The 24507-nt window shown below is 39.4% G+C and overlaps 2 protein-coding genes across 2 annotated transcripts; one reads left to right on the forward strand and one right to left on the reverse strand.

The window, feature by feature from the left end:
* Positions 1 to 345: 345 nt before the first annotated feature.
* On the reverse strand, positions 346 to 3290 carry sigmar1 (sigma non-opioid intracellular receptor 1). Its single transcript, XM_037484952.2, has 5 exons — positions 3023 to 3290; positions 2813 to 2864; positions 2553 to 2701; positions 2263 to 2355; positions 346 to 2105 (listed from the first exon to the last, which is right to left on the reverse strand). Exons 1-5 carry the CDS (start codon positions 3165 to 3167, stop codon positions 1876 to 1878), a joined length of 669 nt encoding a protein of 222 aa, XP_037340849.2. The 5' UTR covers positions 3168 to 3290; the 3' UTR covers positions 346 to 1875.
* A 321-nt stretch (positions 3291 to 3611) lies between these two features.
* On the forward strand, positions 3612 to 23431 carry galt (galactose-1-phosphate uridylyltransferase). The gene is made up of 11 exons (XM_037484950.2): positions 3612 to 3776; positions 4317 to 4486; positions 4771 to 4846; positions 5139 to 5187; positions 7579 to 7708; positions 8762 to 8818; positions 12282 to 12404; positions 15927 to 16059; positions 17243 to 17326; positions 22557 to 22711; positions 22958 to 23431. The coding sequence occupies exons 1-11, from the start codon at positions 3740 to 3742 to the stop codon at positions 23012 to 23014; spliced, it is 1071 nt and encodes a 356-aa protein (XP_037340847.2). The 5' UTR covers positions 3612 to 3739; the 3' UTR covers positions 23015 to 23431.
* Positions 23432 to 24507: the final 1076 nt, after the last annotated feature.

Consider the following 24507-nt stretch of genomic DNA (forward strand, 5'->3'; position numbering starts at 1 on the left):
AATGCAAACGCTTCTATCAACGTCACCTTGATCTCTCTCATCGATATAACAAATCAAGTTGTCTGCATCCTCTTGACATTTATGAACGCAGAGGACTGATGTGTGTCATTTTTTCTGCTTGCCTGTTTTATTGAACCACACCGTCCCTTCATTCGCGATCCCTCCAACTACAAACAACAACCTCACCTCATCTCTTTTTCCTATCAACTCTCGGAGTTCAGTTATTTCACTCAGCTTGTGTGCTCTCGACATGGGTTTAAAATCAGACAGAGAGACAGAGTCGACACAGATAGATTCATTTTGATTTCATGTGTTTGTATTAATAAGGAACAAGCCAGGCCTGTATCATTTTCCTTCAAAAACATTTATTTTCACGGTCAGTTTATATCATTTCCTTAGTCAATTGCACATGTGCTCAACATTTAAGGTACATTTTTCTTTGTTTTGCTATCCATCCATGAGACTACACCACTACTGATGCTTCTCTATAACAATCAAATAATATCATTTAGGATAGTTAGCCTCACATCACAACCCTACACGGACCATGGTGGTTTCAAGCATTTTTTAAGACTGTTCATTGAAAGGTACAAACAGGGAGGTGGTGGACTGAGCAGCAGTGCTTTGCTTGTATATTAAAAGTTTCCAACCAAAGTAAATTTTATTAAATATTGTATCCAAAAGGCTTTGATTATCTGACATGTTTTTCCCTCAGCATTACATAACAATGTAGAGGTCGAGGCCTGTGGATACGTTTCCCTATTGGGCTAGCGCAGTTATTTCCTAGTTACAATTTCAAAATGATTGTGCCGAGGCAATGTAAGCTCATAGAACAGTGAAATATGACACTTTTTACACAGTAGATTTGATGAATCAAATGAATGGTTGTAAAGTTGTAACACAGCAGGGGTCTTACGTACAGAGCAGAAATGTCGTAAATAAAATTCTTCAAGGCTCCCAAACTTCACAAAGAAGTATCTGTTGGTGTTTAAAAGCACCATTGTGTACAATATTTTCTGCTAACTGTCGTGGAACACAATGGATGACCCTTGATGTTTTGAGAAGAAGGATGTGAGAATTTAAATCTGTTACGGCACGGTGATGAATTCATGCGCACATCCTGGCAGAGTGTCTTTAATCCTTAGAACACTCTGAGCTTGCATGAACCTGATGACTCATACCGATTGGGCCATAAAATCAGACATTAAACATAATTCATTAAGGCCATTTTCTCCACTGTATCCATCTGGATTTCAACATTTGCTAAAAGTATAGTACAATAGTGCAAACAGATCATTGACTACAGACAGAAATGTCTGTAGTTGAAGAGCGTTTTGGACTTAGTTGTTGTAAGTTGTTGTTTTCTTGTGATTAGCTTTATTGAGAATCCAATGCATATATGAAATAGGTATATACTAACAAAATAGTGTGCTTTGGCCTTGCATTAAGTATTTTTTATATATTTTATATATTTATATTTTATATAGCTAGATTAAGAATTGCAATTTTTGTCGATAATTGTATTCCTATGTCCCCAAAATTGTTTTTTTTCATTTCTCTGAAATTACCGCTTCAGCATTTTATAATACATGATTACTTTAAATTGATTGGTTGCTCAAAAGAATGGGTGAAAATATTTCCAGAATAACAGTCTCAGATTCGGCAAACTACTTGTGTAGTTTTGGGGGGGTTAAACAAGGGGAAAAACATGTACTAATTTACTGGTGCTAATTTGGAATGAAGTCTATAATACCCAATAAAACCGCAAATGACCCATCCTGGATTTGCCCCTATGCTAGTTGTTAGTGTCCAGGGGTGTTATTGTGTGAGTACATGGCAAACCGGTAGTGTAATTGTCCTTATCAAGTCCATACCTCAGAAAACTTCAGCCTCCGTAAGTAGCGTACCGGCCTCAAGCAGCATTCCCTTGACATAGACACGTACGGTGTAGAACATTGTGAGGAAGTCCTGCGTGCTAAACAAAGTGTCCGCCAGAGCAAATCCTAGCGTGGAGGGGATGAAACCTCTGCCGTACTCCACCATCCACGTCCCGGTGCTCCACTGGACCGACGTGGCCTCGCCTACGCTGTGTACGATGGTGTCACCTGTGGGGAAACATATTTGGAAGAATGGGAAGGCAAACAAACCAGTTATTAGCCATTGAGATATAGTAAGTTCACGCCATTCATTTGAGATGAACAGAATACTAATTACACAGGAACATATAATTGTAGATTAAAACAGGGTTCTTAAGGGTATTACCTGGGTAGTACATTTCACTCTTTGTCGTCCCCTCCTTCCATTGTCTGAAGGTGCCGGATATGATGGTGTCAGAAATCTCGGCCCAGTAACGACCTGACCGATACGAGGGCAGACATGGAGTGTAACTTTCATTATTTCCTATAGTGTTGTTCCCATATATATTTACCCTTTTTTTTAAATTCCTGACAAACTTTTAAATATATTTGTTCAGTACCACCACAAAAACGTTCAACGACTCCATTAACAACCACAGTTGGACCTGTAGTCGGACAGCCCCGTCCTCTCCTCACCCGAGTGTCCTCCTGTGTCCACTGCGGTACCGAACAGCAGCAGGTACTCTGTGAGCGAGGCGTGGAGGAGACACATGGAGCCCATCCAACCACCGGCGTTCACAAACACCCACTGCAGGTCCTCATCTGGCAGGATGTGGCCAGGATACCTACATGGGTTGGACTTAATTGTGTGTTTTTCATTCATTCATTCATTTTTTTTAACAACACAACTTCTAAACATGTATGCACACCGCATCATGCAACAATGCAAGGTTTACCTCTTCCTGAGCTCCACCACCACTTTGGCGAAGGCCTGTTCGTGGTCCTGTCCTGAATAACGACATGTACAGTATGGAAGGCAGTGAGGCGGACTACTTTGAGCACTTACACTCCCGCAGTTTTACTGTCAACTGCACAGGTTTCCTCGAACCGAAGGTTGGTATAGATTCGATTAAGTTATGCAACTCCTCAATACTTAACTCGCTCACCTGCGTACTGTTTGGCCAATTTAGCGACGTCTTCTTTATTGAAAACGTACTGCTTAGTGGCCATCCACTGTCGCAACAGCAGCACGGCCAGGACGGTGAGTGCGGTGAACAGGAACAGTTTTAAACTCGTTCTGACTACAGACATGGTTGAAACGAGACGGACGGAGACACGGCAGAAGGATTTGCCTACACGTGAACACAGAGGTAGACAGGTTGATCCACGCACGCCATCGGGGGGAGAGGGGCGTAGCGGAGTATAAACTGCTTCTTCCTGGTCAGGTGGGGGTGGGAGGTGCCGCTCAGCCAATCAGAGGACAAGACAGTCGTGTGGGCAACGGCCAATTCTGGGTTGCCAGTGGGTTGTAAAAACCCTCTTAACGAGGTTTGTATTTATATTCTGTACCAATTTTATTTCATACCAAAAAAGGGGCATCAGCGTATTTTGTCATAGCTTGTATTAGTACAAACATTTACCAGCCACTTTGTTATTATTCGTTTATCTTTGCTCTTTACCTTTAGACTTTTAGAAATTTGTCATATCATATTGATTTGTTCCAAGCAGGCACGTTCTTTTCATTGGTCAAAAGAACAGGAAGTGAGCCGAAGAGTTTCACGTTGGTAGCTAAACTCACAACTGCCAAACAAAGTTCAGAAGGAGTTGTTGGTTTGGGGATGTAACGCCGGAGAGAAGACGAATCTCCAACAGCAACGACCGATATGAGCGGCAAAAAGGAAATCCGTTTCGATGCAAAAGGTAGGGAGCTTTTTGAAGAGGTAGCATTGGTTTTCAGAACCGTTCAGAATTGTTTCCTTTATTTTACTTTTCCTCGCTGAACGTAAAATCTCTACAAATAAGTAGGATATATTCTCAAACGTTTCCTGGATTCTTTAAACTACAGACCACACACACACATACACACACACACACACACACACACATTTGGAATTGAATTAAAAGGCTCTGAAAAATCCATTTATGTTGATGCTAAAGCAGGCTATTAGTTAGAGATGCCTTGCTGCATTGACTGAAGGCTTATGGTGGCTGTGTCGTCTCGTGACTCCAGTTCCTGCCGCTTTTCCTACTGCAAGTTGCACAACAGTCATCCAAATAGAATGCACATCATTATCTCGGCATTCAACATGAAAACATAAGTTATTTCCTGTACTACACAAAGGCTAAAGAAGATCCAATGAGCTTGGAGTGATTCATTGATCAGGTTGATCAATCACATGTACATGATTACATCCAACTGCTGTTTTTTGTGTGGCTATCCTTGTTGTGTGTCTCCCTCAGAGCACCAACACCTGCGTTATAACCCTCTGCGTGACACCTGGGTCCTTGTGTCGGCCCACCGGATGAAGAGACCCTGGGCCGGTCAGGTGGAGAAGCCTCCTGAGGAACACGTACCCAGACGTGACCCACACAACCCACTCTGTCCCGGAAACACGCGTGCAAATGGAGAGGTAAGTCCAGGTTAATACGTTTGTTCAATCTATCATCCAATAATCAACAGGAATATCAGCAAGTAGTGGACTGAAACCCCTGATCTCATCTCAGCAGTCAACGTGTTGCAGTTAATAATTGGAGTCATGAATGATTTTGTTATAAAACAGTTCACGAACGGTATAAATTATCAATAGTAGACAATTATTGATGTGTATCTGGATTCTCTTACCTACATGATTATGAATTACATTTGCTTTAGACAACAAAATGCACTATATTCTTTGGGTCTATTTCTCTACAGGTAAATCCAGACTATGACAGCACTTTTCTTTTTGAAAATGACTTTCCTGCTCTTCAGCCAGATGCCCCAGATCCTGGTGAGGAGTATTAATAATGCTGTAAAAACCCTACATCAAGTAATTGCTTTACATAAAATACCATTTGCTAACGTTATTCTTTGTTTCTATTTATGTAGTTATTTGCTGTTAAATGAAAGTATACTCACATCTTAGGGATAAATCAAATATATGATATATATATATATATATATATATATATAATTATTGAGTGCAGGTGTACTTAAAATGAGGATGCAGATTCATTTTTCAAAGTAGAATACATCATTACATGTTGAAACAATTTACATTTGCTGAGCACTGTGTTCTTTAGGGTCAGATCAACATCCATTGTTCCAGTCGAGAGCTGCTAGGGGCGTCTGGTAAGAACGAAGCGTCCTGTTACACATTGTGGGAATAATCAATTGACAATACTGATGATGTTGAATTAAATGATGATGTTGAACCTGTTTTGAATGTGAAAAAATGTATGTCTAGTATCATGCCTGTACCTTTATCAATATACTACTGTGTTGACCTCAATATGAAATGCATAAATAATCTAAATTAGCGTGTGGTTAAAATGTAGTCAAGGATACATCTTAATCAATGATCCTTTTGTAGAAATCATAATACATTCAAATTTATGACTACTTAAATCAGGACTGATGCAATCAAAGCAGACACGCTGAGGCAATGTTCATACGTTGTCGTGATTACCATCCGCATAATCAGCTATTAGCAGAAGGTAATCTTGTTAATCAACACACTGCATGCCCCTTGTTTTCAGGGCATCTTGAACCATGCAAAAACAAATTACAAATCCTCAACACATAAATTAAGATGTGTGTAATCCTCTGTGGCACCACCTGATGGGGATGTTCTCTCACTCACAATGGATGACAACCTAGATGCTAGAACATGGATTTCCATCCAGTGATATTTTCCATTTTCCACTGATATTTCCAGATGTAAATAGGAGGTGTTTTTAGAATCTCAAAGAGTTTCTTATAAACTGTAATCCGTCATGAAATAGTTTGAACTAGCTTTCAGATCCATCTGCATTGACAGTTTTATTTATTCCAATCAAAGTCGATGGTGGTCTAGGCCTCCTAACAGATGGCTTGTGCTGTGCCATACATAAGAAAGTAAGGCTTCAAACCCTTTCATGGCAAAGACACGTGGTCTTCCTTCTGTAGATCATTTTCTGTATAGTCATTTTGGTTATTCGGTGTGAGAGCAGAGTAACACAACACTGGCTGAATAATAGACTAAAACAAAACGCCGCATTGCCTGCGCTGGTGGAAAACCGAACTCGGTGTTAAAGTCCCATCCGTTGGAAATATGTGTGAGGCTGTCGTTGTTGCTTCCCACATGCACTCACATAGTAATGAATTGGAGGAACAGCACTGATTGTTGTGTTGCTCAGACTTTTTGCTGATTGATTCTTGCATTCCAGGGTATTTTTCAACCTCACAGATTCAGTCTGTGTGGGTTTGTGTTCTTTTTGTTCTTTTTCTGGAGCAGTGGTTGTTTACGTGTTTGTTTGTTCCAGTTTTTCTTGTTCGTGGGAGTCCACACAGACTTGGGAGCATTTTCAAAGTAAGGGGAGCTTGGAAGCTGGACTAGCGCGTTCTGCCCTGCAGCAACATTCAGAGAGCCAATTAGAACGAAAGCAAAATAGGAAATGGGATTTGGGTCGTGGCAGACAAGAGAGGGAAAGCGTGAGGGAAGATAACCTTCTAATGACTTATTGCTTCACCCTTCAGTCACACATTCTGTAAGCTAAATGATCTGAAATCCTCTACCAAACAATTTGATAAGACTAGTTTATTGGTATTTAATTTTACTGGACACTATTTACTGGCTAATAGCGTCCTTATGATTTCCTTGCAATTAACTGTTATGTAAGTAAATCTCTTTAAAAGTTGACCTAAATAACTTTAGCACTGTTTAGGACAAACTTGTATTAGCTTTTGAGACATTAGTCAACCCCCCCAGTGATGAAGCAATACAACAGGCCTCACAAAGCCAGACAACAAGGTATTCTAACTTCAGCAGTAAGGAAAAGATTCACATATATAAATAAATTCACACACACGTGCAGTAGTGTATGCAGTATGCAGTTTAGGGAGGACTTGCAGCTTCTGTGATACTCATGAACAATTCATAAAAACGACCATTCAGTTTTGCTCGGAGCATAAACACCAAAGTCATGTTCAATTATTGATCATGTAGCTGCTCAGGCCCTAAGAGGATCTTGTCTGTTGATATAAATTTAATTTCACCGGCAAGCTGGTTTCCACTGGGAAACATAGGTAAAGCAAACATAAAAATGTGAATTCGAATACATATAAACTTTGTACAAAGTGGTCCAATCATACATTCATATTCTTTTTTTTTGTTCAGTTAGTCATGCTCACTGATATATCACAGTGGATATCATGAGTAAATCTTTGACCATATAAACCAGATGCTTTGGCTTTAATCTGACCCTGGACCATTCTCATGTTCTCAAATCAACAAATCAAACCCAGTCATGCCTAGTCACCTTTTACTATATTACCAATCTTACTAAAATAACTTGAAGTTTGTTCATAATTGCATTTTAGAGCAAATAGATAAGCCAGACCTGCCAAGTGCAACAATTTTTGCTTTCATAACAATAAATATTTAAGTAAATGTTTTACATTGTTCCATGTTCCATTCCATTTTTGAGGGTGTGGGGCTATTACCTTCATCCTCTCCGTCTCTTTTTTGTCTTTTATTTTCAGTAAGGTCATGTGTTTCCATCCCTGGTCAGACGTCACCCTTCCTCTCATGAAAAAAAAGGAAGTTGTCAAAGTGATTGACAAGTGGGCGGAGCTTGTTGAAGACCTAGGAAACACGTATCCCTGGGTTCAAGTATGAGCTGCACACACACACACTCAGTCCTATTAAAGTTCACCAATGATTGATCTAGTTTGTCCCACGGCTAGAGAAATGTAAAATGTAGCAGCAGGTAACCTTTCGTCTTTGATCTTTGTGGATCATTGGATAAAACTTTAATGATGCCTCTGGGCAACTTGCACATTTAATCCGCAGCAGAGAGAGAAGGATGTGGATAACAGGAATGTTTATGCAACGCATAAGGAACCTTCTTCCTGTATAAAATGCTGAACATTTTTAGATGCTGTTTTTTGATGTTATATTTAGAGGTCGGAAAACTAATGTACAACGTTCCTGATTATGACCCATTACTCTGTAAACAGATTGGTATTTAGTATCTGATTCAGGAAAAAACACGTTTATTAGGTTTTGTTTGATCAGTATGTAAAAGCCCGGACAAGACAGTACACTAGACCCCTATAAAGCACTCCAGTGATTTGTTTTTCATGTTCTATTAAATGTACATTTTCTGGCCATTGCAAAGCATCAACATTCTAGGTTTATATTTACATTTACATTGAGATATCCAATATTAGAAAAAAAAGGATATCTGAATTTCCACGATTCTGTTTACCAGCATGGTAATACTGTAGATGTTGGTATCTTATGAAATTGTCAAATCAAAATTCCTTCCTAAGATCTAAAAATACTTGCGCACGCAGAAGGGGCCAAGGGGATCCCTAAATATTCTCACTAAACAGACCGATGCCTACATAGCCGCAGGGGAAATGAAACAGTATTATCTATCAAATATCAGCAGCAAGAACATCACAATTTTCCCAGCCCCTCCAGTTTTATGCCATCATCATCAGCAAGGCTTTTCTCTGCTCAAGAGTCCCACAGAGACTTGTTCAGTTTGACTTTTGACTCAAGGAGGAAAACCAATTTTTCGTCAGGTGCTGACATCCGAGGTACCACCAAAGGGCTCTTTTCTTCTTTCTCTGCTCTTCTCTTAGTTTTGTAACACTATATGACTGAAAAAGGTCAACTAAACTCTGGATTAAATGTTCTCTTGTTTTCTGTTTTTAGATCTTTGAGAACAAAGGAGCTATGATGGGCTGTTCTAATCCACATCCTCACTGTCAGGTAGGAAATGCACAGATCCACTGAAGGTGTTCATTTTACTTTCCTGTAGGCGGTAATGCAATGTCATTTCAACCACAAGTTAATAACTCAGATAAGGCTCAGGAATACATTCAGACACATACACCAGGCAGCTCTTTCAGTTTTAATACCTTCAAGGTGCAGCGCTACAAAAGTCTGCTTCATTCACTCCCGTGAGGAACTTTGTTGTCACCTGTAATATACAACCTCACTGCAGAGGGCAGTATGTCCTCAAAAAAAGATGTTTTTAGCACACCGTATCATGGTACTTCAGAAAGTATCTGTAAAAAAGTAGAGGAGCAACCTATACCAAGAATGGATAACATTTCTTATTAAGATGGTTCATAATACATAACAATACTTTGACACCACCTGGATATATACCTTATATCCAGATGGTGCCAAAGTCTTGTTTTTGCTTTTACAGTTTCGCAATAAAAAAAAAGCCATCCACTCTAAAAAATCAAACCTGGATCCAGTCTAAGATGAAGCTTTTAAAAGTCATCAGTTTTGTAATTTTTTTCCTGCAGTCCAGACCCGCTTTCCTAAGACATCAAAGTTTGTGTGTGTGTGTGTGTGTGTGTGTGTGTGTGTGTGTGCGTGTGCGCGTGTGTGTGTGCGCGCGCTCGTTCAGGCCAGAATGCAAGAAGAGTAGATCTGTAAACTTTGAAGAATAACGAACAGAAACTGTTAATCATATTCAGCAGGCATCGTTGCTTCTGAAAACTTTGGTCTCAGAGGGACAGAGCTGTATGTATTTTCATGTGCTGAAAGGTAAAAATATATGCTCCCGGAATAGTAATAGTCTTCTTCAAGTGAGCAATCCAAACTGTATTCATTCTGTGAGGTGATCATAGTATTTTCAAACTTGAAAATTGAGTAAGTATTTACTTGTATTGTCAGTCTCTCAATCTTGAAAGTTCTGTCTTGTGAGTATAGAATTCTTTTTTCTCTTGTTAGTTATTTATCTTTACTGTTTTCTACCTTTTCCCTGAGGATCAACAGACAGCTGATGGAACTATGAGAGATCCATGTTTACAAAACCACAGGTGTACAAATAGAACCATGACGGCAGGCGTGCAAATATATCCGCACACACACACTATTACACATTCATGGAGTCATGCAGGTGTACAGTATTTACACGTATATTTCAAATGTTGTTTCTCTTAGTCCTTCTTGGGTCATGCTCATAAACACGGTGCAGCCTTTAGCCAATAATAAAAAGTTATTAATATAAACTTCATGCTAGGCTGGGTTTATAATCCCATTGCAGTAATTAGGGTATAAATGCCAAGAAACATGAATAATTCTCCATTTTTTTTTTTATTGCAAAAAAAATGTAGCTTAGTAATATGAATCTAAAACACAAACAATACAGCCATATATGTATAAGGAAAGCCAGAAGCACCCTTATGAAATTACTCCAAAGCTTGATTGTAAAAAAATACCCTTTTTCTATCCCCCCCCCCCCCCCCCCTCCCCCATATTAAGTAAATGCATTTTTCCCTCTGTTGTAATAGAGGGAGCCTGTGACAGTGTGATTTCTACACTTCATTCCAGTTAAAATTATGCTGGAGTGTTTAATCAGAAAACAATTCGCCATGTAGCCTGAAGCAGCGCTCCTGAAAGCAGCACACAATGCCTCTGATTATTACTTTTTTCATGCGATGGAATATTATAATTGGAAAACCTACTGCTCGTGACACACCTTCAGAAAAAATATTTTAGAAGGCCAAACAGCTCTACCCCCTGCAAAGTAGTTGACATTAACAATGCCTGGCCCTACAATTTGTAAAAACAATGAAGGAAACCAAACTAGGGGCCAAAAAAAAGACCCCTGCCCAACACAAACACACACAACCTACTTTTCTCCTCATTGCTGCAATAACTCATCAATATTCTGGTCAAGGTCTCACTCATCAAAGCAAGAATATGTATATTTTGTTTTGCATTCCGGCATATGCATGTGTCAATTAGATTGAATGCTATTCACAACAAAACCATATTTCCAATGACCCAGCTGTGGATTTATCATGCAGCTGTGACTCAGTTAGTTACACGTTAAAGTCATTGGCACCTGCTTTTGCAGCCATAAAAATGCCATTAAGAGCAATTGATGGTATGATGGATTGATATTTATCCATAAAGAGCATTCTCAAATGCAGTTGTTCATCACTATGTACAAGTACATTATGAAGCTAATTCCGCTGCATAGAAGCATCATTAAAAATGAAGTACTGTAATGCATTCATGTTTTCCTCAAATCAAATAACCTGCAGCATCTCATCTGTTTTAGAGCGTCAAACTGTCTTTATTTCTCCAAGGACTAAATGTCATTGAGTGTTAATACCATCTGACACCGAATGCCAGTTGGTGGCTGATGAGGAAGTCCCAACATCAAAACAGCTGCTTTGAACTTGTAACCCTTTTTTAGTATTTTTTTGAGGTTCATAAAAATTCTGACGCTAATTTCCTCAGTGAGTGTGTCTCCGTCTCTGGTCTAACATGTTCAGTTGTTGTGTTGGGTGCAATTTATTTGCGACCGTAACATCATGCATGGTGATTTTTATATTTATATCTATTGCAATTGAGCAAAATAATGTCAATGCTTAGTGAATCCCCCCTATAATATATTTGTATTGATGTAAAAGGAAATAAAATATTTTGCCAGCATTTTTGTATAATTTAGCCCCTTCGCAACAGGTGTCATAGTCGTACTAACATTGCATCCTCGTTTCACACTTTCAATTGTATTGCCATGCAACACTACCATGACAATTGATGTATTCGGCAACGGGGAAAACACACAGGGAGGATTGGTTGACTTGATAGTACTGCAACTGACTTTGACAACTGGTGGGGCAGCAAAGGCCACCACGTCTGAAGGACTTGAAGGTGGCGGCTGGTGTAAATGCTGGGGATCATCATGGTAGAGTTGTGGAGTGAGAAGCAAGACCAGCTTTTTACTATCGGTGTGGAACTCGACATTTGTGATAAATCCCCAAAATGTGCAGCGAGGCTACAGAGGAAGAGAAAGGATGTGGGGCAGTGGAGGGAGAGATTGTGACTGTGCAGGTGTCATTGTGTTGTTCACATGGGTCATAAAAGAACATTATGACTCATGGATGTGCATCTACGATTAATATTGTTCCAATCAAAGTCCCTGAAATCCTTCTTCTATAACATTTAATATACAATATTATTCATTACGAGTTTAACTTTTACAAACTCAGCTATTCTGCAGCTACAGCAAAAGTTGCTGAATTACTCTAAAAGGAATGAGGTAATTGGAATTGGAGCTGGGGGAATGGGCAGATTGCTTATCCCTTTCATTTCCTATACAGTCTATTATAGCTACATAGATTATTCCAAGTTTTTAGATTTCGGTTATGTCTCATCATCCTTTCCGTCCTTCATCCCTCTGACTCTTGTTACATTATAGGTGTGGGCCAGCAACTTCCTTCCTAATGAGCCGGCTCTGTCAGACCGCTGTCAGAGAGCCTACCATCAGCGACATGGAGAGCCGCTGCTGCTGCAATACGCCAAGCAAGAGGCTGAGAAAAAGGTACACCCACACAAAAGTAAACACAAATAATGTCTACAAAGGTCACTTTGCCCTCAGAGGCTTATCATTCACTTTCTCTTGGTTTTCCTTAATTTGGGTATTTTTCCATTATTCCAGAATAGCTTTTAACAGTCCTACAGAGAAGGCGGAGAACACACATGAGAGGGAGGAGGCGGTCCGCAGTCTAGCATTTTTTGGGGGCATTTCAAGCTAATTTAACTTGTTTGAGTATTGCCACATAGATTGATTTAAAAAAATGTTTATAGTTTACGTTAGGGTAGACTATATTCATAAGCAGAATCAAACATTTAGTCTTGGCATCCACATAGAATTTTCCAGGAAATCTAATATATGAACTTCCACCTGTTCCCAACGTACCTCTCTCTTTTTCTCTTACTTTCTCTTTTGTCCCCTCCACTTACTCCGCCTGTCTCAGAGTCAGTGAAGCCTGTCATTGGACAGCAGAGATACTCATTAGCATAATGCGGTGTCATCCGTCTTTAACCTGCTTGAAGATAATGGGGAAAAAACAACTGTGTGTGTGTGTGTGTGTGTGTGTATTTGAGTGATTTCCCAGTCATGTCTGTGGAGCAGCAGTAACCATTGATGAAAGGTTTCAACCAGCTAAATTTCTAATTAGTAAGAAGAGATTTGTTTGAACCCATGGAGGAACTCTAGAGTAGAATTAGACCTGACAGAGCCGTGACTTCTTCGCTTCCCGGAGATGTAGAACAAGATGGCTTACTTATGGTTCTTTTTTATGAACTGCACTTAATCTCAGGTTAGATTCAAAGATAAACCTCCTGTTGAATCTGTGCTGCCGGTTTATGTTTTTCCAATGAGATTCACTTTCAGCACTTTATCACTTTACCTTTTAGACTTCCTCCTCTAAGTTGTCCTTTGAGTTTAAGAAGTGATGAATGGAAAACCTGTTTTTTAAATGTAATGTAAGAGATTTATTTGATGTTACTTCAATACATTTCCACCCATATTGATCGTCCTGTGTGTTCAGTGTTATTCAAGGTTTACTTTTGTGTTAAGTGTTTCACACCAAATGGAAAGCCTAATGCCTTAAAACACAACTACCATTGTGGGTTAAATAACAGGTAGACATATTTTTTCTGTTTTTTTAATAAAATTATTTAGTGTTTGTTAATACTGCCTGTTAGGAATTATGAGGCTGCCTCCACAAAATGAGCCTTTAATAATCAAATGTTACATATTTATTAATACATTAATATCTAAGAATATTGGCAAAGGCAGAATGGGCTTGATGATGAGACAAAAGAGTGGGAGGAGGACTGAAAACGAGACACACAGTTACACACAGCGATGTGAGCATAACGCACATTACTCATAATATTAACAATAATAAAGACTTTGAGGACTTATGCAAAGGTATATTGTCTGAGCTAGTGAGTATTAACTATTTATCATGTTTTCTATTTTTTTGATGTGTGTGTGTGTGTGTGTGTGTGTGTGTGTGTGTGTGTGTGTGTGTGTGTGTGTGTGTGTGTGATGGGATAGCATCAAGGTTTTGAGAGGAGCCGGGTAGACATGCTCATGGGGACTGACCTTTATAAAATCAGAGTGAAAGTGCGCGCGTGTGTGTGTTTGCGAGGATTCGTGTGTGTGTGTGTGTGTGTGTGTGTATGTGACTCTCTCTGTCTCTCTGACCCGAGGTTAGGACGGTAAATTGGCACACTGCAGTGTTTGGAGGAGTTTGAATTGGGGTTTGGCTCCCCGGTGACACGCTTGACTTTGAAACCAAAAGTTTCTAAGCTAATTGAATCAAACTCTTTGGGATTTGCAGTCTGTGAGGTGACTGTTTTAGGACATCCTCCACTTCCTCCCTCTCTCTTTCTCTCCTCCTTCTCCTCATCTTCAATCGTCCCCCTTGGTTCTCTCTATTATTATGTTTCCATCTCTGCTCCTTTATAATCCTGTTAGCAGCGCCAGAGGACAGATATGTTGGAATAAGAGTAAAGAAGGTAGAGATTGAACTGGAGAAAGAATAGAATAGAATATTCTTAGTATAATGTGTAAAGTAAATGATTTTAATAAAAACATAAAAAGGCTGTTCATAATGGTGTTGCTAAAGACCTTAAAAGATTCACATTAAAGAATTTACTCCGTGTCATCTCCTTTCACAACATTCGTTGAAAAGGAAGCTGTACAAAGTGTTTGCACCAAGCACAAAGTGGAATCCTATATTGCAAGTAAAGTTCATTAGGATTCAGTTAGATTACTCTTATTTTTAAACACCACGGCATTCCCAGTGGATGCATTAATTATGCACGAATGCCTGGACAAGTTTGTCGAGACCTCCGGGAGGATTCCTTTATGGCCGAGGCGGCCAAAACATTTTGTTTCATGTTTTAATTATTTTCCATAGCATTCACACAGAACAGTATTTATGGTTTGCACTGACGTACTGAGAGAGATTGTTTATGTTGATCTTGGGATTAGTGTGATACTGACTTTTACAAGATTCTTGCTGTGGCCGTTTAGCATGCAAACACGCACACACCGACTCTTTTTCTGATTAATTGTAATACCCGAGGTCAGGTTGTGTTTGTGCCCACTCATCAGCTTGTTGAATCTCAGACACATTCTGCATATAAACTGTTCATGGTAATGAGACTTCCTGCTGTGAAAAGCCACTGACCTGCTTTAAAAACATTTTGAGTAACATAAGAGGGCCCCCGCTCGACCTCTGCACAGTTTTCTTTGTATTACTTTATGACACTTTGTATTTATTCATGTCATTATTTTCTCAATACATTGTTGTGGGGTGAGTTAATAAGCCAAAGTGATCTAAACTTTCTCTGTTTCTCAATGTGTGTTGATTTACTCCCTTATAGATGTAATTAACATTCAGTTTTAAAATTGTCCCAGGTTTTAACTAAAATAATCTCAGCAACGAACAAACAGGAAAAGAGAAGGATTCAATGAAAGCAATGTCATGAAATGAGAAAAGCTGAGACAACAAGTCAAGTTGGAGCAGATGGTTTTTAGACATGCGGCCCTCTTCATTGTGGAATATCAGGTTGGTACTGGCCGCTGACCGGGCTCAAATAGATACTTTAAGAACTTCCATTCACAAAAAAAGAAGATTTAAGGAGCCCTTAAACCAGCTGAATGATGTTCATTCCCTGCGAACCATGAATTTCTGTACACATTCTTGGGCAAACCATCCAATAGTTGTTGAGATATTTCAGTCTGAAGGGACAGAAGGTCATTGCCACGTCTAGTTTGGCTAAAAACGTCAACAGGGGGACCATAAAGCAGTCATGGCTTTGGTCTTCCATTTTATTAAATATAAATATTTGCACAGTTTTTTTTAATTTTTATTTGCCATCCGTGTTGAGACGATTAGAGTGAACCCCACAACTTAGTGTTGCTTCAGGCAAAGCAAGCTAGCAAAAAATAAAAAAATAAGGTTTTCTAATAAGCATGTAGCGTTCATAATATCACTTCCAGGCATTTAAAAAAACTAATTAATTTGCTTCCCTTTTCTAGGAGCGTGTGGTGGTGGAGACTTCTGATTGGCTGGTGGTGGTTCCATATTGGGCGACATGGCCGTACCAAACGCTGTTGTTACCACGACGCCATGTCCTCAGGATCAATGATCTGACTGCAGAGGAGAGGGAAGGTAAAGAAGATGGTGACAGGGGATGGCTGGGCAAGCAAATTAGTTCAAGGGGGAGTCAGCGGCTCATTGGGGAACCCAAAGGTTCAGTTTCTGACCAAGCGGCCATCTGTGTAGGTTTGTGTGTGTGCGCATGCACACGTCTCATCCTCTTCCATGTTCATTCACAGCTAAGCAACTTTCAAGCAACTTTCAGATCATAGAGTTCAAATAAGCTCATTGCTTATATTTTTGAATGCCTGTCAACACTCCCTCTATTGTCTAGCTTATAAAGCAACACAATGCGTTACTAATTGTTCACCTTCCTGTGCCTCCATCATTACTAGGGTGTGTAGACGACTCAAGCAGATGTTTTTGTTGTTGTTGACTGAGCAATAATTATCTTAAGGTTGTTGAGTTCTTGTGAGATTTCATACCGCTCCCTCTCAAGTAAATACACCTTTGCGTCCCTGAATCAGCTAGTGAATCGTGTGAAAGACTTCTGTTACCAGCTCAGAGTTTTTTTAGCGGATTGAGCTTCTAAGTCGTGAAGGCGTGACGCCGACGGTACGTAAACGAGACGGATCGCCCAATAATAGCACCACTGCTTCACACTGAGCGTGGGGCGGGGTCAACACGGACCGACCTTAGTGCCTTCAGCCATTTAAACAAAGGGTGGATTGGTTGAGATATGCCGTTGATGTCGGGATGTTAGTTATTGTTTTAATAAACCAACCACCATGACAATTAGACAATTAACAATATTCTGTATTAACAGAATATGGTCAAAGTTGTCACAAAAGTGTCACTGGTGTTATGTTCTGCTTTTTATGTGACCGAAATGTAGATGCCATTGTGATATCTGGCAACTGAATAATTTGGAAAAATTTGAAAAGAATATTATTGATGTGGAATTGTTTTACGCCGTGTGTCTATGCCTAATTAATTGTTCATTTAAATACTAATTAGAAATGTTGCCAATTGACAAAACCAAATTGAGTTAGTTTGAGCTGTAAATGGAACTTGTCAGTTATTAAATATTTTGTGGAGTATAACATGCAGATTATTATTTAATAGCTTAGATTAATTAATTCATACATTTTCAGCTGAGACCTGTGATCGGTTATTGAACTTGCCTGAAACTTCTTTCACTAATTTCTCCGTATAAAATGTGATCCTTCTCTCCTGTTTTCTGTCTCTTTATCAGGTCTTGCTGATATTATGAGGCGACTGCTGACCAAGTATGACAATCTGTTTGAAATCTCTTTCCCCTACTCCATGGGCTGGCACGGTAAGACGAGAGAGGGGAGGGTTAGAGGGAATAGTTTCAATAGCAACAATCGATTTTAATGTCTCTTTTATGGAGCGACAGAGGGTGAGAAGCGTCGATGGCAGGAAAGGCCAAAGATATTTAAAGAATTTTAATAGAGTACATGACGAAGCTCCATTATTATTAGTATTATTTGCAAAAGCTCTGAAATAGGCGAAACAGAATCATAGTCAGGATTTTCAAACACTCATTAAAGACCGTTTTTTCCCTCTCACATAAAACTGAATTGGGTCACATAATTCATCTTCATGGCATTTATATCACATTAATATTGACTTGTCCAATGTCGTTGGGAAGATGTACATAAATTACGATGCAGTGTAAATAATACAGGTAAAATGACCTCTGCTTCAATCATCTCTGCTCTAAAAACATTGACAAATGAGAAATCACAGCTTTGATGTCACCCACATTTTAATGCACACTCAGAAACATCACCCTATTTATAAGAGCACTCTTCAGTTTTTTTTACATTCAGCAAAAGTAGCAAAATGTTGTCTTGTGTGCATGACTGCTGGGTAAACTAGTTGTTAGGATTATATCAAGGCTTCTTTCACATGAATATTGAATGAATAGTCACTCTAGTTTTAGCTCCTTTCTGGTCTCCTCATAATGGTATTATCTGGCATATCTACCATTCTACCCCACTTCTTTTTGATGTACCATCTGATGCTGGGAGGTTCTTTGGGTTTTTAGAGCTTTTTATATTTTCCTTTCAGGATTTCATTTCCTTAGAGGTAAATGTAATCCTAATTTGAAATGAAGAATGATTTGTCTGCTCAACTGGCCAACCTCTGTTGCAGAAAGCTGTTGTTACCCTGTTATCATTAATACTAATTTACTGGTATAATGATGTGAACATTTTATATCACTTGCATCCTGATCTGGCTCATCTTAACCGAATTTTCTATGCGTCTGTATCCTGGGCCCAATCTCCTGTGACTTTTGCATCACACCAAAACAATAGAGTCAGAGAAAATGAAAGAACCACTAACAAGACAGCAAGTGAATAAGCGAGAAAATTGCCTTTTCGTTATGATCAAACAGAGTGACCAAAACATTTGCAAAGATCTCGGATGAAATCCAAAGTAAATCTGTTTATAAATACCTCACACCACCGAAGTCAGGATGAGACTATTAATCTTCATTTAACTAGATCCAGGCGAGTGTTTAATTGGCCCACTGTTCAGAAGCAGCTTGCACAAACACAGAAGACCGTACGCATTATACAAAAGAAAGGTGTTTGCCGTCGAGACAGCTGTTCCTCTTGTGAATCTCAAGCTCTGCATTGGCACTGGCTGATATTTACCTTTAGTGAGACAGCGAGGGACATGAGAGAAACCCACTGTGCGCTTTGCCAGGCGAGCTCCTTGCAGCTGGTTCAAACTAGAACAAAAGGTGGGGAGAGTGCAGCGATGCGATGTGTGATGTGTGACAGAAAGGAGAGACGAGTCATCGCGGCTGAGTGCGCAGAGTGATCTTTGTAGGAGCAGAGGGTTGCGGGTTCAAACCCGACTAATGCATTCTTATTCAGGGTGGTGAAGATAAACACTGCAGCATGGATTGAGGTGCACTACCAGTACAATTTGTACACATAGGGTATAGCGTGGGGGGATACCTGTTTCGTTTGGGGCGCCGTTTGTAAAATGTTGCATGTTATAAAATCCTGTGCAGTTTTGGTACATTTATCATTATCATTTGTCACTTTTTCAAACATTTAGAGAGAAATTCATGTAAATACATGCAATAACCAAGTATAATGTTTGGCAGTAACACAAGGTTGTTAAATAATATAAATATTTAATCCAAATTGTGTAACAACATTTACATTTACTATTTATATTATTTAGAATTTGCGACATTTTACAAACGGCGCCCCATAGTCTCACATCTTTTCTTTTCTCCGGTTGTTTTGTCTCGTCATTTCTGATCCGAGGATGAGCTTTTTCATCGTTCATGAACAGCCTCGAGCCGAGGACGTGTGCACATAATGACTAATCAGGACTAACAACAAGGCTGGAATCAATCTTATTTAATTTAGTCCACAGCTTTGTAGTCATGAAGAGACACACATCTAAATTCGAAGTTAGTTCAAGAGAATCAATTTGTATTGACTGTCTTGTTTTAGATGCATTTTAGAGAAGGGAGCGCTAACATTTTAACACTATCACCTTGGACCCTGAAATAACTTGATTTTGAAAATCAAAAGTTTCAACTCAACACTCAAACTATACTGCGGAGAAGAAGACAGAGGGCATGGAAAGACAGTCATTGACTTTACTTTTATTTTCTCAGACATTAAATCTTTGAAGTATGAAAAAGTTGCCTTTGGTGAAGGTTCCTTCAGATCTTGTCTTAAATTTTGCCTGTAATCTTGTGTGCGATTTATTTCTTAGAGGGCTAGGAAGTCAAAGGCTGTTTTGCAGCATCTGTTGAAGGTTATAGACACATTTTTGGTGGGTTGACCTTATTTTCTGTGGCAAAGAGAATGAGGTTTTTTACAGGCAATGCGGTGTAGTCAAAGACTGCTTCCAACCGCGTGGCCAATAAAGTTAACTAGAATACTGAAGATGTCTCTTTGCTGAAATGTAAGGCGGTACCCATCAGTGGGCAAGGCCAGGAACAGTGTTAACGTCGCATCACTTCAACACATACGAGTTTAACATGTCTACAGTCTCGTTGGCATGTCAGAAACTTTATATCCATCCTAATGGAAACTGTTCCCGTCTGTGTCAAATAGCCACAGTTGCTAATCTGTCCTAGAATCTCCACCAGCGGCCTGCTAATCCTAGTTTAACAAGTTCCACACATGGTATTCTGTGTGGTATAGGTTTATCAGCCTAATATACCAGCTATAATGTAAAATCTTAAAGATTTACTTAATTTATTTATTAAAACCGTTGCGACAAATTGCCCAAATATTGACTGCCAAAAGCAGTTTCATAATCCTCTGACAAAGCTTCCTTGCTAATGAACTGCTTCTACTTCCTTGTATTTTTATATTCGGTCACGTTCTTGCAGTCGATGGAATGTGGTCCGTTTTTTTCTTTTTTCTTTAATTGGCAAAAGCACCGTAAACTCTCCAAACGTTAGTGTTATTTTAACCTTTATCAAGAGGGATTGAGGGAAAAGAGACTGCACAGTGCACGGTGATGTGCTTTGGTGCACTCACACACAGTGAGTCTGTCACACATGCACACACTGACCGTCAAATTGAAACACACACACACACATATTCATACACGCACACCCAGACCTGGCACACGTGATCAGTTACCTTATCCCACCCATCTGTGTTTGTCCTTCTATTCAAGCTCATTTCAGAGCAGCCAGCTTTTATTTTGGCGGACTTTATTGTGTTGCTCTATGGGTTTGGATGCTGTTTGTCACATATGAAAAGTTAGATACTGCTACCTGCTTACTCCTTCAGGAGGAAAAGCCTGCTACGTTTCTGGCTGGATGTAGACAGCCAGTCAACGGGGTTACAGACGTGCATACATTGTAACAAAATGTAGTGTTGGTAATTGTTAAGTTTGTGTTCTTTATATTCTGGTCTTACATACTTGCTTGCAAGTTTGAAACTAAAGTCTACTAACAGAAGCATCCGTCTCTCTTCCGTCCTTATCTCGTGTCGTCTCTATCAGTGTCTAATTACCCCCTATTGTAAGGAAACTGTCTCTCTTCTAGAGAATACAATGCCTTTTGTGATTCTATTTTTGATAGGCTTTTGTGTTTTTAAATGGAGATTGTTCACCTTCTACTTCTAATCCCCTCCCACTAAGATTAGAAAGCACCGGAGGCAACAAAGAAGGTATTAAAATGTCAAATACAGCCGCAAATCACCGAAAATGTGTCTTTGGTAATGACCCTCTCAAAGGGTATCGAGTTGTGTGATAATGAAATTTTTCATGCACTAATCTGCTAGTTTTTTTTTTTCAAGTAAGACAAAGAAATAGTGACAGATTCTAGGAAAAAGGCTTCCACAGAGTAAACAAGAGATTTCTGGATGTTGAGTATTAATATAATCTGAACACATGAGATGTCCTTCATTAAACCTCAAACCAGTGATAACAGCTTACATTGGTCCCTGCCTGTGATTTCTCTTTAGAAGCATTGATTTGGGCAGATACAAAATGTCTCACATGGCTATTTGTCTAATTTAGGTATTGGTCACACAAACAAAACACCACAAACATAAAGCACTGCAGGGAAAAACAATTGAGCCTAAACTGTTGCATTCATTACACCTACAGTTTAATACTGATACCTTCATTCGAAATACAAACACCTGTGTCAGGGGCGCCTTGTAATACTGTCCAGTGTCCAGCATTTTATTAGACCCCTGGCAGCTAATAAGCGGTGGTTGTGGTATAAAACAACCTTAAAAAATGGATGGACAGAAAGTAAAATCTTAATTTTTTACCCTGTACTTACTAAGTCACCCACCGAGTGAACATTGGGTGCTTCTTTAATTTATCCTGTTAACTACCTGATGGCGGTGGATGTGGGTTGGGGGGGGGGGGTCTAGCCTACAGCTTGAAGGCGTTAATGAGCAGAGGGGCTTGTTCTTGGGTATGCGTCGCATGGAGATAAATGAGCTCGTTGTGTCTTGGCTATGCACATCCCTTAATTAGCCTCTAGTCTTTGATTGGGCTGTCAGTCTGTTTGTGTCCGTGTGTTTACACTGAGAAAATGTACATATTGTGTACACATTAGCAAGTGTTGCTTTCATCACAGAGACTCAAGTTACTGTAAAGTTTCAACAGTTGGCGGGAAATTCTAGTGGTTTCCTCCTTTCCGTCTCACCAATTCCACTAGATACCCTTCCATATTTGAGCTTATCTGTCTGCTGGATAATCTTTGCAGATTCCTCTAGGTCTTGTGTGCTCAGTGTGAACACACAAGACCAGAGGAAAAAGGAAGCTAAACCTGGATTGTTGGGAAAGGCTTTTTTGTGTGTCTGCTGGTGCTACCGAGTGGAATAAACTGCCTCTTGCAATTAAGGATGTTCAAAGCACACAAGCCTTTAAGAAAAAAGGGATGTGGTTGTGTCTCTCCCGCTTTGGATGATATATGGCTGTCTCCATGGTGGATGAACCAATGGCAGAACACGGACCATGATTGCAATCTCTGATTGATTTAGTCAAGCTGCCTCTGCGTAAGTGTCTAATGCCTCCCTCTCTTCATTCAGGAGCTCCGACTGGCCCCCATTTAATGGAAGACAATTCTCATTGGCAGCTCCATGCTCACTACTACCCTCCTCTGCTGCGTTCAGCTACTGTTAAGAAGTTCATGGTGGGGTATGAGATGCTTGCCCAGGAGCAAAGGGACCTGACCCCTGAACAGGTGAATATTTTAAAAAGAACACTTTGTAGTACAGAGTTCCTCATTAATTTTACTGATCTAAAATAGTGTAGAATAAAGTAGCAGGATTTGAGATTTGTTACAAGGGGTTTTGTTTTCACCCCAGGCCATCAAAAGCTGACAACCCCACAGCATACTAAATACATTGCACTGGATTTTCTCTCTGTGCCTACATTCATCTTTAAAAATGTATGAACGGTTGGAACTGCTTTGTTCTTGTACTTTTAGGCTGCTGAGAAGCTAAGAAACCTATCAGAAGAACACTACAAAACCAGAGACAACTAAAAAAGATGGAGGAATATGAAGTATAAGTAAAAAGACCTGTGTGAGGGTTGGGAAAAAAAGGGAAAAGTAAAGAACAGTATTCTTTTTTGGGGAAATATACAACTGATGAATTACTTTTTGGGGGAATTACTGTGATCATAAATGTAATGACATTCAACACATGGTGCAAGACTTTGTGACCCTTGTGAATATATGCAGTAAGTGTATATATTTTTAATACATTTATGTGGACAAAAAGGCTTGTGTTGTCTTCCTTTACTGTGATTATACAATGGGGCTCAAACACAATTGTCAATAAAACTCCTAATCAATGTTTTAAGGGGGATATTTAGAAAACATGTTCTCCATCCCACTCTCAATTTGGTCGAGCTTACACACTTTGTTGGTTGTTTTGTTGTAATAAAACCCTTTCGACCACACTGCTTATTCTTTCCAACAACACAAAGGAGTTAGCTGTGATCCAGATGCATGTGTTTGTTTCTTGTGAATGTTTTCACAAGTGTATATACCTCATAAAGTTGTTAACTGACAATTTTCCACCCCGAAGGACTGACAGTACAGTACTTTATTTTATATTGACAAATGAGGAGATGTACAACAAAATTATCCTGAATTAACATAAAGAGCATTGCTACTATGCAGCTCCAAGTGTGGTATTGAATATGAAATGCTCACTTTATTCAATTATTTGACAGTTCTCTTGCAAAACAACCCTGAATAACAAGTATTTCAAATGAGAGCAACAGAGCAGTAAGGCATGGCCAATCAATGAATTAAGGAGCTGTTTTCAGTAGAACATGACGTTGAATATTTCAGCACCACGGAGAGAGACACTGCCTTTCGGTCTGTGTTTCAGAACCATGGACAGATACAATAACTGCATGGAGACTTTGACAGAGGATAACTTCACATATACTGTATTTCAAGTGTTACAGAGCATAAGGTTGTGGAGGAGATGCAAGAGCAACTACGGTCTCTGGTCTGGATATCAGAGGGGAACCGTCCAGTATCATCAGTACTTCAGTGAGAAACAAGACTATTCAGACTTCATATGTCGTTTTAAAGTAATGTCCACGGACTGTTCATTCCAATTTATGTATTATAATTTATTACTTCTCAAATTGAATTAGAAGTTTTAGCCGTTTCTATAAATGATGTATGCATGGAAAGCAAGTTTGCCTTAACCAATCACAGACCCAACAGGGATTATTGATCGCTCTGGACACGGAGTGGCCTGAGACCCCCGTGAGCGAGAGGGTTCACACTGCTGTCATTCCATCGTTTTGCACTAAACTAAATATTGAAAAATCTAAAACAATTCTTAACATGTTTAATGGCGTGTGCTGTCTCTATGATAACAGCAGGTGGCAATGTTGCTTAAAATGTGAGGCAGATTAGCTGGATTTTGACTGATACTTTGAATCAATACTTTCTAATGTAATCTTTTTTAACTAAAAGTAGACATGCATGTACACCTTTTCACCTCAGCAGCC

The sequence above is a fragment of the Pungitius pungitius genome, chromosome 18, assembly GCF_949316345.1.
Source record: "Pungitius pungitius chromosome 18, fPunPun2.1, whole genome shotgun sequence".
Lineage (NCBI taxonomy): Eukaryota > Metazoa > Chordata > Actinopteri > Perciformes > Gasterosteidae > Pungitius > Pungitius pungitius.

Excerpts from the sequence above, each read along its gene's own strand:
- sigmar1 (XM_037484952.2), bottom strand. The coding sequence starts at position 3,167 with ATGTCTGTAGTCAGAACGAGTTTAAAACTGTTCCTGTTCACCGCACTC. Across the intron at positions 2,865-3,022 it reads ATTGGCCAAACAGTACGCAG|GACAGGACCACGAACAGGCC; the intron begins GTGAGCGAGTTA and ends GTCGTTATTCAG. Across the intron at positions 2,106-2,262 it reads GAGTGAAATGTACTACCCAG|GTGACACCATCGTACACAGC; the intron begins GTAATACCCTTA and ends GTTTCCCCACAG.
- galt (XM_037484950.2), top strand. The coding sequence starts at position 3,740 with ATGAGCGGCAAAAAGGAAATCCGTTTCGATGCAAAAG. Across the intron at positions 4,847-5,138 it reads GCCAGATGCCCCAGATCCTG|GGTCAGATCAACATCCATTG; the intron begins GTGAGGAGTATT and ends TGTGTTCTTTAG. Across the intron at positions 8,819-12,281 it reads ATCCACATCCTCACTGTCAG|GTGTGGGCCAGCAACTTCCT; the intron begins GTAGGAAATGCA and ends GTTACATTATAG.